This window comes from Myodes glareolus, chromosome 4, assembly GCF_982192425.1.
Source record: "Myodes glareolus chromosome 4, mMyoGla1.1, whole genome shotgun sequence".
Classification (NCBI taxonomy): Eukaryota; Metazoa; Chordata; class Mammalia; order Rodentia; family Cricetidae; genus Myodes; species Myodes glareolus.
The window spans coordinates 71,297,652-71,311,985 of NC_142029.1; the positions used below are offsets into that span (position 1 = coordinate 71,297,652).

A 14,334-nucleotide genomic window follows, 5' to 3' on the forward strand; every position below is an offset into this window, starting at 1 on the left:
TATGGGCAGTGAATCCTGGGCCCCCAAGACTACATGGAGGGGTACTTGGTTATTCCCGTGTGTGAAGGGTTTAGAACCCAAATAAAGGAACTAAGGGATGGCAGGAAGGAAATGACAAGACAATTTTGAGTGTAGTAGGGAGATAGACACAGCAAGTGGGAAGGGGGCCTGGGAGCACTCCACACATGACAAAGAGGCACAGGAGGGGGTTGAACTCTGGACGAAGGCAAGGGCACTAGACTGATAGGAGGGGAGATACTAAAGGGTAGAAAAGACAGCAGGGTAGAGGGCCCCACAGTCACGTCCTGCGCTACATCCCTTCACCAACACAGCTTAGTCAGGCTGTCCCCAGTTCTCAGCTGGATGGGGGACACCACCGCCCTCTAGTCTTCCTGGTATTCTACGTGGCTCAGGTGAGCAGAGTAGGAGCTGGGAGCAGGAGATCTTGAAACCTGGGAGCCTGGATCTGCAGTTCCTACCCTTCACTCCAGCTGTTTCCAGGCAACGGTAGGTAGACCCTCCCCTGGGTCACGCCTTCTCTCCAACTCCACCTTCTTAAAAGGAGGCCATGCCTGACCACCTGGGAACTGATCCTGGCTCGTTGCTTCCAACCATCCTTCTAAAACACACACACACACACACACACACACACACACACACGTATGCACGCACGCACACACATGCACGTGCTTTGACTAGAGGTTAAGCAGTCCTAACCCAAATGGCACACCTGAGCTACTTCAGAATCTGAAACGTTTTGATTGCTGACAGGACACTACCAGGTATTTCAGGGTCTAGAATTTCTCATTAGGGTTGTTCAACTAGCAATGTGAAAATATTCCCAAACCTGAAAAATATCTTAAATTGAAATACGTTGGGTCTGAAGCATCGATAAGGGAGACTCAGTCTTCACTGACATTTTAGTACTGTCTTATATTCCATACTGAAACAGAAGCTCCTGAAAGGCAGAGAGATCTTTGTGTTTGGTTCATTGATGTTTCCTGAGTCCCTTGAGCAGCTCCAAGCATATGGCAGTGTCAATAAATATCCCTTGGATGAACAAATGCAAACATTCAGTGTCCCATCTCCAAAGAAAGAGGAGAATCAGCCTAGAATCTAAGCACTGTGGACACATGATCCTGGATTATGCTCTCCGCTTCCCAACCAATGCCCGTTTTTAGGAATGCCCATGTTTTCCAGCATTTTCTAAGCATTAACAATGCTGTCCTTCATTTTCTTTTCCGGTTCTCTGTAACTGTTTTCTGTTTTTCAGGGTCCATGGCAAATGTGGCTTTTTCAGGCTTTGCTGCTTTTTCCTATACCAAGCCCCCACCCCTGTCTCTTTCCTCTGCACCTTAGGGCAGTTAGCTTCCCACTGTTCTCTTGACTTTTTGCCCATTCTGTTTGTAATAGATCAACAATCCCAGCCCAGGCTTCCTGACCTTTGGGAGTTCCTGAAGGTCATAATGGAGGTCTATAGGCTCTTCTGTTTTTATCAAAAAAGCCCAAGAGAAATAGGTATGTTTGCAGACCTGCACATCTTTCTAGCAGAGGTTAGACTGTACGCAGCTAGCCTAGACACCACCTCTGCTCTGGGTTGAAGGAATACCAGTGTGGCTGTGCTAGTTACCTCCCTCTGGTGAGACGCTGTGTGGGGTGGGGAAATATCCCTTTGGTTAGTTAAAATCAGAGTGGGGAGGAACAAAGTAATTGTTGCTTAACCTTTAGTTGGTTTAATTGACAGACTTTTAAAGCAAGTATTCAGGGCTAGTGGTGATGGCACACCTTGGCTGTGGGCACTTGACTTGGCCTGTCTGCTCAAGGATAACTTCTTTGAAAGTACAAACCAAGCCGTACTCAGCTTTGGAGATTTTGTGAGTGAGCACAGTGCCAGACAGACATCAGGGGGCAGGGGTGGGAGGCAGACTGGTAATTACTGAATAGAAATGAATCAAGTAGAAAGGCAGATGATCTCTTGGCTGAGGGGCTCATCAAGACCTCTCTTATCACAATGAAGGAAAGGGCCATAGCAACCCAGACATTAGGGTGTCCGCTGGAGGGTGTGACTAGAGTGGGGTGGTTTTATACCAAGCAAAGTTGGGAACGTGGTGGGGGGTCATCTCAAGAGTCTGGATCCAGCTAGTCCCACCCGTGTCAGAAGGCCCCATTTCTAGGGTTTCTAAACAGCCACCCCATCACCAGGCGAGGCATCCACACACTGCGGCCGCCGCTCTCCCTCTGCCCCAGATGCTCAGCAGCTCAGCAGACAGCATTTCCATGGGAAACAGTAACTGGAGTGCAATTACACTGCCATAAATTGGCCTCTGTGCTGTGATCAGCATTCCCATCTTCTGTGCCCTGGGAAGCCTAAGGGCAAGAGCTTGGGGAGGAGGCACCCTCGGGAGCTGCAGCTGGAGGCCCGAGAAACCCCGCTTACCAGGATGGTGGTGACGACCAACGTGGTGTTGAAAAGACTGTCGGAGATGTTGGAGGCGTAGAGGCGGCTGTCCATGCTGAGGCCCTCTGCCACGTGCCACTGGCCGATCTGAGGAGACCAAGGGGAGAGGATGGGAAGACTTGGGGAAGGGACAGCCTGGGCTGCAGGTTACTGGACTTGAGAATGGCAGAGGACAGTGCTCTGCTGTGGGTAAACACCAGGAGGGAAGGGTGGGGGTATGCAGGAGCAACAGGCTAGACCAGAACTGGGGCACACGATACAGGCTGAGAGTCTTGAGGAAAGAAGGATGTCAGAGCGAGGAAAGAAAGAATCCAAGCCTTGGAAGAGATGAGGGGGAATGGAGAAAAGAGTTAGGGCTTTAGCACGGTGCAGAGTTCTGGCAGCAGAAGCGGAGGGGAAACGGGGAAGGATGCTATTTCCAAGCAGGGCAAAGACACAAGGCTCTTTTGCTTTGGTCTGCCTTCCAAATTGGCTAAGGGAGCATTGTGGCTCATGCCTGCACTTGCAAGGTCAAGGCAGGAGGATTGCTATAAGTTTGCAGTTACCTGGGGCTACCTGGTGAGTTCAGGGATAGCCTGGGTTACATAGTGAGACCCTATCTTAACAAACAAACAAGCAAACAAACACGCAATTGGGAGAATAGATAGAAGATGAGAAGAAACTAGCATGTGCTAGGCCTTTAATGAGTGCTTGCCGAGGGCTCGGAATGTAGCTCAGTGGTGGAGTTCTCTCCTGGCATGAAAGACGCCCTGGTTTCAATCCTTGGTACTGAAAAGCCCATATGAAATCGCATTACTAAAGGAACAGAAATCTATATGTTTATTGAATGACTAAACATATGGCTGAGTGAATAAGTCAGAAGAGGGAGAGTCAAACCCTGGTCTCCTTAATCCACTAGCTCACCGTGAGGCTCAATCAGTGTCCTGAGTCCTTGATTGGAAATGGGAATGTTCCACTCCCTTTCAGAGTGGACAGATCTTGTAGGTACCAGGTTGACACTACAAACCCCACTCTAACCAGGAGGATAAACTAACAGTGCAACCTCAGTGATGTTTCTGAGCCCCCAAGCATGTTTCCTTCTGTGTCAAATGGGAATAACAACAGACACCCTGGTGTCCATGGTGAGGATGGGTTTAACCTGGCACCCCACAAGTGTTATTTTTCATTCCATTCCTCTACTGTGTTTTAAAATTGTCTTTTGTTTTGTTTTTATCTAATGTAGTTAAAAAGATCATTTATATACAGGGCTGCAGAAATGGCTTTATTACTAAATCTTTGGCTGTGCATGAAGCTCTGAGTCTGAATCCCCAGCATTCATGTTAAGATAGAAAAAGCCAGAAACAGTGGTGTGCACCCTTAACCATAACCCTAGGAAGGCTGAGGTAGGAGGATCGCAGAGTCTAGCTGGCCAGTCAGTCAAGGCAAATTGGAAAGTTCCAGGTTCAATGAGAGAACCTGTAACAAACAATGAGGTGAATCTGGCCTCCATGTGTTCACATACCCCCACACGCAGGTGTACACACACAGAGAGACACACATAAGCATACACACTAACATACACATGCATACATTACATACATATATGCACAAATAAGATATGCCCTCTTAATCAAGTTTGGCGGACTTCAAACTTGTGGCAATCTTCCTGCCTTGACTTTGCAAGAACTGACATGGGTCATCATGCTCTCTTAACCAACGGTTGAGGATACCGTATATTACTGCGGGCTATTCCATCACCCTGACAATCTCCAGGGGGTCCAATGGACCACCTCTGTAAATGACCTTATATTACATAACATCTATAAATAATGCATACATATATAATACACACATTTTTGATCCCAATATAATTCTGCTGGCTAGACCCCAGGCAAGTCACTCCTGTTGCCGAGTAACTGGGTTGGCACCCATAAAAAATAGCTGATGGTTGCCTGCATGCCCAGAGATGCACAGAGCCATGTCTCCTAGGCACCAGAAGCAGCTTTCCTGGAAAATTCCCATGAGTCCCTGCAGTTGCCCTATTGTTCTGTCCCCTGGAGCTAGGCTTTCAGACGCTCCAACAACAAGGAAGACTTAGTTTCCCCTATGACCCCATCCTTACTTCATGGAACAAAAGGGCTCAGAGTCACAATGCAGAGATGCCCGCAGCTTGCCTTTATGCTTTGGAGAAGGTGAGGCATGCAGAGGGCAGGCCCCACCAGGACCTCCCTAGACCACCAGCTGGGAGCTCTGCTGGGCCTCCAGGACCATGCATGAATCCACGGTGGGCTTTACAGGTGGCAAAGAGTAGATAAGCAAAAGTTCCTCTCCACACCTCTGGAAGGATACCAACAGAAAGACAATTTTCTTCATCTGTGCAATGGCACAACAGTTCTACGTATGCTATGCTTTGTTTTATATACAATAAGAGCTCCTACCCAGCTTGCCTGAGAGCCCACAGCCCATCAGCTGAGAGACCTGAACCGTAAGCCCTGCATTTCTAAACCCTAGATGAATCTTCCCACAGAAGCCTGCAGAGCTCTGCTTTCTGAACACTGTAGGCGCATTTTGACATCCCGGTGTTCCCCCCCCCCCCGACCCCGCAACAACCTTGTATATGCTCAAACCTCAGCACCTTGCTGCTGGCCATAGAAGCAGAGAAAGTCACTGTCTCCTATGGGCACTTTGCTCTTGCTGGCCCAGCGCGGGCAGAACACTGACGAGCTGGCTGCTGGCTTCTGGAGCTCCTATTGCCTCTCCGAGGGACCTGCTGGGACATCATTGCCTGGTCCTCCCCCCTCTTCCCCTTCTCTCTACAGGAACAAGGGTGAGAGAATGAAAGCTCTGCCGTGAGATTTCCAAACAGAGTGGGGTGGGTAGTAATTACAGGACACCTGTGGTGTCATAGACCCCCGGTCTATCGCTTTGAATCCTCCCATGCCTACTTTGGAGGCATCGTGGTGTTTCTACTTATTAATGAAGAAACATGCTCAGACGGGTTTAATGGCTTGTCTCCTGGGGTCACAGCTGGTAGCCGTGGTATAGGTTCGAATCCAGAGCGGGGTCCGAAATCTTTGATCTTTCCTGACTCTGTTGTTTTTTAGGGCGAGGACACTGTGTGTGAGTGTGTGTGTGTGTGTGTGTGTGTGTGTGTGTGTGTGTGTGTGTGTGTGTGTGTGTGTGTGTAATCTGAGCAAACCAGACTAGCCAGGGTGGCCTCTAGATCCCTCAGTAACCCAGTATGAGCTTTAGTACCATAATTTTCTTCTCCCTGGTCCTGACACTCCATAAATCCAGCAGGAATCTCTCTCCTCCCAGGGGCTGCTTTCCTGCCTTCAAAATGTATAGAATTGGCTCCCCATGGTCAGCTAGGCCTAGAAGAACTCCACTCAGGCAGGAGGAACATAAAACCAAGCAGGCTGGATGCCAGCATTTGGATGTTTGGGACAAGACCAAACTCTTCAGCATTGTATTATATTCTCGGACTTACATTTCACACCAGCAAGACCACCTGCTCGGGGCAGCCCAGGCTCCTCGGCCTCACTCAAGCAACAAACTAGGCTCCTACAACAGTCATGGGCAGAAGAGAGTTTTCCATAGCCAGATCTGACAGCCTAGCTATGCACCCCCAAGTCTTCACCTCTGGAGACCAGGCAAATAGACTAATTAGCCCCTGAGCTCCAGTCAAGAAATGAGGCTCCCACCCACTCTCCTATCAGCCTCGAGAAATTAATAGAGCCATCAGGGCCAACAAAGTGCTTTGGCAGCCATTAGCCGGAGCCATCTAATTGCAGATAGACAGTGGGAAGGGGAGCCATGGTGGAACCAGGTGCCCTGGGATACAGGCTAATTGCCCCACCTACTGGGTACCATCTATGCCACACATGGGCAGGGGTGGGCAGGAGATGTCACTCTCTTCTCACAGGATTTGAGCCTTTAGCTGCAGCCAAATGCCCTTGCTCCACCTCACTGACACCTGTCCCCCCCTCCACATCAAGCCTTCTGCAAGCACAGCTGGTTTGCCCACATGCCCAGAGCAAACCACGGGATCAGTTCACTTCAGATCACACCCCCACTCTTGTTTTTTTTTCTCTATTTGCTCTGCTTTTTCACCATTTTAGAGGCTCGAGAGGTTGCAGTGAAGGGCAGGAGAGAAGGCAAGCATCTGGCCGAGAACACAGATAGCCCCTATTTTATAGTATCTTAACTCAGGGAAGAAACCCTCCGTCACCTGGGCAGATGGGGTCCAGCCTGTGCACAGCTGAGCATGCAGAGCTAATGCTGGATTTCAGTCTCTTCTGGCCCTGGAGCATAGCACCATCTGCACCATCCAGGCCATGGCCCCAGGGTTGGGGGGACTCTCTTTCCACCTGGCTTCTCTAGTTATGAACGTTATGACCTTGTGTCAATTGCTTATCCCTTGGAGTCTATTTCCCCATCCATAAGATGGGGATTTATATAGCATCTGCTGCCTTGAAGGGGTTTTAGATTAGTTCAAGTACTGTGTTAGTCAGTACCCATTCGAGTGTCCTTGCTGGGGATGGGAGGCAGGGTCTCTTCTGTGTCCTCCAAAGAGTGCCACACTGGGATCTTAGCTTATTAGACAGATTAGGCCTGTGCCACCAACTCTGGTTTTCAGACAGCAGTGCCACCATAAGAGACTTAGTCAGGAAGTCAAGGGATAGGACCAAGAGTCTGGGCTACAGCAGTAGTGTAAGTTGTTCTGACCCTTGGCTGGATCACTGCAGAACACAAGGAACAGCTGCCTGACCATCAGGAGCCAGGGAATGACCAGGGTCCAGAGGTTCACAGAGATGAGGGCACACCACGACAGGAGGAGGTGTTTCAAAACTGTTTCTTCTGGAAAAAGAGATCCCAATTCCTAGTCGCTGCCAATTTCTATGGCATAAGCATTCCCAACCAATGTCTTAGCTCATAGAGAGCACAGAGTCAGGGAGACACGTGCAATGGCCTCTCCACAGCTAAAGCAAGCTGGTTTTACCACACAACAGGTGCCGACTCTGCCACCAGGCACCAGATAGGGCACTCTGGTGTATAGTTCACTCAATTAGAAAACAATTCAAGTCCTGGTAAGTCAATGTATCCAGGTCGCAGAATAGAAAAGCAGAAAATTTAGGATGCTAAATAAGACCCGGGCAGTGCTTGACTGTGATCATAATTGTGAGAACCAATGTGTAGTCAGGTATGTGACACACACTCCCAGCACTCAGGTGGCTGAGGCAGGAGAATCACTGAGAGTTCAAGGACTATTCTGGACTACATAGTAAGTTCAAGGCCAGTCTGGGCTATGTAGTGAAACCTCCACCTCAAATTTAGAATAAATAGATAAATAAAACTGTATAGTCTTTCTAAACACTGTCTCAAAGGCTATTGAAAGAAACACTTTCTGACGGAGATGCTTAGTCAAACATGGAAATGTAGCCAAACACAGCTAACACAGGGCAGAATTACCCATGCGTAGGAAGTATCATTTACCCACAAATTCCCTAGGGATACAGATCAATATAAATTAATAATTTTCTTGTTCCTTTAGGCACTGAATTTTGCAGGGCTCCATTATGCATTCAAAAATATGGCTTCCTTCCTAAGGGAGCTACAGGCTCTTCTGTTGTCTCACCTGAGTGGGCTTTACCTTAAAGTGAGGCATGGTCATTAGGAAGCTGAGTAGAAACCATGATGTTGGTCCACTGCTGCCCCAGGATTACTGCAGTGTACTGGCCACTTGCTGTATTTCTCCATCATTGTAAAGAGAACCAGTTAATACTCCAGGTGTATGTCTCTTTCCTCATGGTGGGCTATGGCTTCTGCTTCTAGCAGGACAACTGATTCTGAGGCCCTGTCCTCCTGGAGCTGAACTACACTTAACACTTCTGGGGGAAGCAGCCAGAGAACCGGTGGGAGGAAAAATTAGGCAAGGGATAAGTCTATAAGGGCTTTAGAGGATGGGCTCCGTGGCTTGATTAGGAGCGCTCCATAGTCCTTTGAGAAGCCATTACTGTAGTTGAATGCACAGCAGGTACTTGGATTTGGCCTTCCGCGTGGCCCTCAGTCATCATGAGGAAGCTGGTTACTATAGGAAGTAGTTGTCCGGGGCCTGACCACAGGTACCTGTGGAGGCTTCCTGCCCTTGCTATGCACTCATCCAAGGGCCTTGTTCAGTGCCTCACTTCTCAGAACTGACAAAATGGAGTCAGGAGACCTGATTATGCTGGCACCTAGTGCTGCGATCACAGGGCCCTGTGTGTCTCCACACTCCTGACGAACCTTTGGAGGACTGGAAGACATTCTGAGCATCTCTATTCTGGTCCTCACAAGGCAGCAGTCAGTCGTGTCCCTAGAACTGACCCCTACAGTCACAGCAGCCTCTGCTTAGACACCCTACAGTTCTTTCCCATTTGGTTTAAAGACAGACACAAGAAGCCATCCTGCAGCCTGTCAGACCCACAAGGCCCCATATGCCTGCTCCCCGTGATTTTCTCCAGTCATACCCTGCCAGGGTCATTGAATGTGCCATTTCTTGTCTAGAATTGTGCCTGCCACATGACCTTCTGACTCCAACTCTCTTTTAGCTAGTTCAGGGGATGGTAGAACATGGCTTGTAATTGGCCCACTGTCTGTTTCTACAAATAAAGTTTTATTGGCACAGAGCTTGACCCATTCACTTCTGCATTGTCTTTCATTCAGAAGGGCAGAGCTGCAGCGTACTGCTAAGGCGCCTGCAAAGACTGAGCACTCACCATCTAGATGTCACGGAAAATGTTTGCTCACCCATATCTACTTTTCACCTGCTTCCTTTAGGCCTCTGCCTGAAGACTGCTTCTTTCAGGAAGCAGGTCTTCTCTTCCGTCATCCTTCTTACCGTCTGAACATGGGATACTGCTGACTGACTGTCTGTCTCACTATGTCATAAGCCTCATGGGGGTAAAGATAACAGCTTGGGTAGCCTGCCTCTTTTCTCTAGGGTTTGGCGCAATGCCTCACATCTCATAGATGCTCAATTAAATGTAACTGAACAAATGCACAGAAACTTTATCTTATTTAATCCTCAGCAAATCTACAAGGGGTAGACCATTTTATACTCATTTTAAAGATTTTTAAAGTCCTGAATACCAGCAAGGTTGGGTAATTAAAGTCTCCACGGTCACACTCTGATAAGCACCACAGTGGAGATTCAAACAGATTTTCTCAATCACCAGAGCACATGCTCCTAACCACTGTGTTATCTGGTTAGAAAGGGTCAAGACCGTATCCATGGGAACGGGTTTAGCACAAGGCCTGGCCTGTTGGCAGAGCCTGCGTAAACTTTACCAAGTCCCCACCCCCACCCCTACTTGCATCCAATGGTTTCCTTCTCAACTGTCAAACAGGAGCCCTCAGGACCTTCTCTGGAGTGTTGGCACTTGCAAAATTACCAGCCTTCTAACTAGCATCCCTCGCTGCTGCTGGGAGCCCTGAGGACCCTGGAGCTAGTTCCCTGCTGCCTGATGCTCAGGGGTGTCTTTTGGCCACTTTGTTCTTCCTTAAGTAACTAAAAAGGGATTGGTTTTTCAACCCCAAGGGACTTGCTTCCCACGTCCACGGATGTGCACACAACACTGTACCACTTAACAGTTTATGCACATTTAGACAGTTGCTCTTTGTATTTGGCACCACTGGGACCCAGCTTCTTCTGCGGCAGCTGATGAAACCCTAAGCCCTGCTCCAAAGTCAGAGGTTTCAAATACTTATTGATCTTTGTTTCCTGGGCCCTGACCCATGTGGTTTCCTTTCATAAATGCTCCTGCTTCCATGTAGCAGCCCTGTCATTATTCCCCCCTGAGACTTGCATGCTCATTGGTATGTTTGAAGCAGTAAAAAATGCCTGAATTCGGTACAATCATGTGAGTTTTTGCCAAATAAATTAACAAAACTGAGACTCAGAAATGTCAAGTAACTCTCTGAGTATCACACAGCTGATGAGCATTGAAGTAGGATTGGAACTCAGGTCCTATTTCTTGCTCTACTAATTGGCTTAGGATAGGTGTAGGCTGTATTAACCTTGAAGCCCGGACCTTCTCCCGTGCTTCTCTGATCAGTGTGAGCTTGTTCATTGACTCCAGTCCTGAACGGAGTTAACAGAAAGGACCTACATGAGTGAGGTGGGCACGAGCCCAAGCTATTTGCTCAGTGGCCCTGGGGAACTGTAGAGGCATCAGAGTGGCCACGTTTTCCTTCCTCCTGCCCAGGCACCAGTCTCTGAACTTTGCTCACTCATCTGTGAGATGAACACAAATGACAGCTAGACATGCTATAGCTTGCATCCAGAATGATCCCCAAGGTCCTGTGCATCTTAGCTGGTGCTGTTGGGAAGCAGTGGAAATTTTAAGCCATCTAAGCCAAGTTGAAAGTCCAGCTCCCCCTTACTCTTGAGCTTTTGACCATTGCCATGAAGTAAAGGACTTCACTCACCCTACCTTCTCTGCCCAGGCCCCACGTAGCAGTGGTTGATGGTCCATCAACCATGGACTGAACCCTTCAAGACTGTGAGCCCCAGTGACCCTTTTCTCTTTAGAAGTCGACTGGCCCAGGTGTGAATGATAGTCACTGCAGGCTGGCTGGCATAACATCATGCAGTGTTCCTGATAAGGAGCTAATGACCTTTGCTGAGCCATAAGCCCTGCAGAGGTAGACAGCATATGACTGTATCTGTAGTAGGACAGATCCGAAGAGATCAGATGTCAAGCTGTCTGGGGTCAGGTTCTACCTTGTCGGTCCTTTACTATGTGGCCCGAGGAAATCGATTTTGACACCTGAAATCAGCCTAATCCTCCCACCCTTATCCACTTATGGGGATCACTTGAGGTGATCACAGCTGTAGCAAAGTCAAGGCCAATCAAATGCAAGTTCTGCATAGTCTAGTTCTTTCCTTCCAGGGTGACCCAAGGTTTGGAACCATAATCATTTTTAGATTCCAGTTCTGAGTTCTAAGTCTGGAGTTCTTATTCTGAAGGATGCTTATGATACAATATGCACATCGTGCGTGCCTAGAGTGTCTCCATATGGGATGGTGAGGTGTCACTCAGGTGTGAGACATTAAGAAGGAGATGCTAGGGATGACCTGAGATAGGTTACGGTTCCCACAGCCTTGGTGGTACAGCTACATAACTTGACAGAGATCAGCTTAAGGGGCTGGGGAGGCAGCTCAGCAAGCAGGAGGCTGTGAGTTCTCAACCACAGCAGGCATGTAAAAGAATCCCAGTGTGGCGGCCCATGCTTGTAATAGGGCCGCGCCAGGGGAACAGAGGCAGGCAGACCCTTAGGGTTTGCTGGTTCGGTAGCCTAACCAGTGATCCTCAAGTCACGGTGAGAAACCCTATCTCATACCCCAAGGACAAGATTACCTGAAGAATATCTGAGGTTGACCTCTGACTCCCATGCATACATGTTTGTACACCCCCAACACACACACACACACACACACACACACACACACACACAAAATATTAGCTCAAAATATTAGTAACATCAGCCTCCATGATAAGTATCTGGTATATGGGAGTAATGCTCATTAGCTTAAGCCGCAATATGTCTATTCATAGAACAGCTTATAAACACAAGAGCAGTTTGGGGTCATGAGAAAACTGGAGTCACTTGGGGAATAGAGAGAGTTGCTGAAATCGAGCAAAGGCCTTATCTGCTTAGCCACAGAAGACACACAGATACTCACTGGAGCACTTAAGTGCTTAATGCTGCAAAAATTCCAGGACAGCAGCAGTGCCCGATGAAAGTAAGAGATCAAAAACCAGTGCAGGGAGAGCCAGGAAGATCCACGACAATGCACTCTGCCAGGACTTATTTCACGCCTTCCACTCGTTTTGTCTAGTACAGCGTCTTATTAAACATTGGCTACAATCCATCTGTGAGTTATGAAACCAATTGAGTGGACCAGCACTTGCATTTAAAAAGTGAGATCGCCTGTAGGGTGGACACAGGTGCAGTCCATGAGCAGGGATACTGAATACTGCATAAGTTTGGGTTTGGCGTATGCATCGGTGGGTATTCATGCGTTCTGAACCGCATCATCCATGCAAATTACATTCAGAATATGAAAATGCACACCATCAGGGGTTTGGGTAGTGTACCTGTCCACTACTCTATTTTCAGTACCTAGCATAGTCTTTGGACAATAAGTCATGTTTAATGAGTACACTGCTGACACCTATGAACTCCTAGTATCGGTTACTCACTGGAACTAAGGGCTAACGATTAGAAAGTTTTGTTAATCCGTACTTTTGGGCATCCCTTCCATGCCAAAGCTCTGGACTGAACATTTTATTATCTCATTTGATCTTTCCAACCATACTGCAGGGAGATTTTGCTACCATCCCCAATTTACATATAAAAAAACTAGGATTTGAGAGGATTCAAATGCAGACAGGACCACCACTAGCCCAGGATATTATAATTTTCCAGGCTGTGGATATATAACTAATCATTTGGCAACTATCTGAATTATTAGTTTATCCAGCAGTATTTGCCATAAGCGTTCCTACGTGAGAGCCCACATCCCTTGGTTTCCCTGCTTTTGATTCTGATTTAAGTATGTAGAAAAGACTATCTAAACAACACTCCCGGAAAGTGAGACCAGGCTACGGTTGAGAAGTTAGGGAGCAGAAGGTTTGGCTTCTTTACCTGGCCTTGCTATAAACTCCTTTGTTTGAACATGGATCCTTATAGCTACAAGTCACCTGTTACTGCCTTAGAAAGGGCTGCCCGTTCCTGACTGGACCATGGGATTTCTCATTCATCCATTGAGAAAACTCCTCACACTTGGAATCACACAACTCTTATACCACCATTTATGTCGGGTCCACTTTCCCCATTTCACTCCTTGATAGACAAGAGCTCTAACCCCAGCACCTAGCGTGGAATCAGCACTTGCTAAAGTTTTGTCTATGTGGATTAGTTCTCCTTTTGTCGTTTCAGCTCCAACGCTGGTGTCTGGTTTACCATGGATGCTCAGTAAATTCACCGAGGCAAGTTAGTGCATTTAGTCTTCAGTGATCACGCCTCAAAAGAATAATGTGGGCTAGCCTCTTCCAAGTCAAAGAGTTGTAATGCACAGATTTTCCCAGTGCCTTGAAACTGAACCTGGGAGAGAGATGGGTCTGAGCGAGGCAATGGGGCCACTGGGAGCACAGCTTCCTGGGCACAAAGGTAAATCAGGTGAACATTTAACACATGTGGCGACAGAAAGAACCTTCCCAAAATGGAATGTGCTGTCCCGCAGGTAGTGTGTTCTCTGACATGAGACATTTAGTCAGTATTCTTCCTTATGTTTGCAGTAACCCAAGAAGCTACTTTGAACATTGGTCTACAAGGCTTTTATTATGTCATTAATCCCACACAAGGACATAGGTTTTATCTCTATATCAGAGTAGCTGAGAGGAAGGCAAGGCCTGGAGGGGCCTTGGACATGGTAAGGATCAGGACTATTGAGCAAAGAAAGGCCCTATAGGAACATTCAGATATTCCCACGGGCTCATTCCTGATCTTCTCTCCTGACTGAGTCTCTCTACAGTTGATTCTAATTCTTTGTTGTTCCTCTGACCTATATAAAACTGCCACACACGTTAAAGTAGGGAATAGCAAACCTTTGCTCCCAGGAGACACACAGGGTTAGGTTCCTGTGAGCTTCTGATCAGAGTATTCTTATCAATGCACCAATATGTAACCTTATTAATTTATGTGAATCTCTGCTTACCAATGTTCCATCTAATTCATATTACTGATTCACTCACAAGCATAGCAGACCATAGGTCAGGTTCATGGGAAGCTATCGAACATAGATTGATTCTGTAGGGCATGGCACAGTCTTTCTTGTACATAGGAACATG

The 14,334-nt window shown here is 47.7% G+C and overlaps 1 protein-coding gene across 3 annotated transcripts in view; it reads right to left on the reverse strand.

The window, feature by feature from the left end:
• Grik4 (glutamate ionotropic receptor kainate type subunit 4) overlaps positions 1-14,334 on the reverse strand; it is a 424,337-nt gene that overhangs the window by 71,348 nt on the left and 338,655 nt on the right. For all 3 annotated transcript variants that reach the window (XM_087905544.1, XM_087905543.1, XM_048417251.3), the window contains exon 12: positions 2,438-2,545. In XM_087905544.1, coding sequence (XP_087761670.1) covers positions 2,438-2,545 — 108 coding nt within the window. The remainder of the gene's footprint in view (positions 1-2,437; positions 2,546-14,334) is intronic.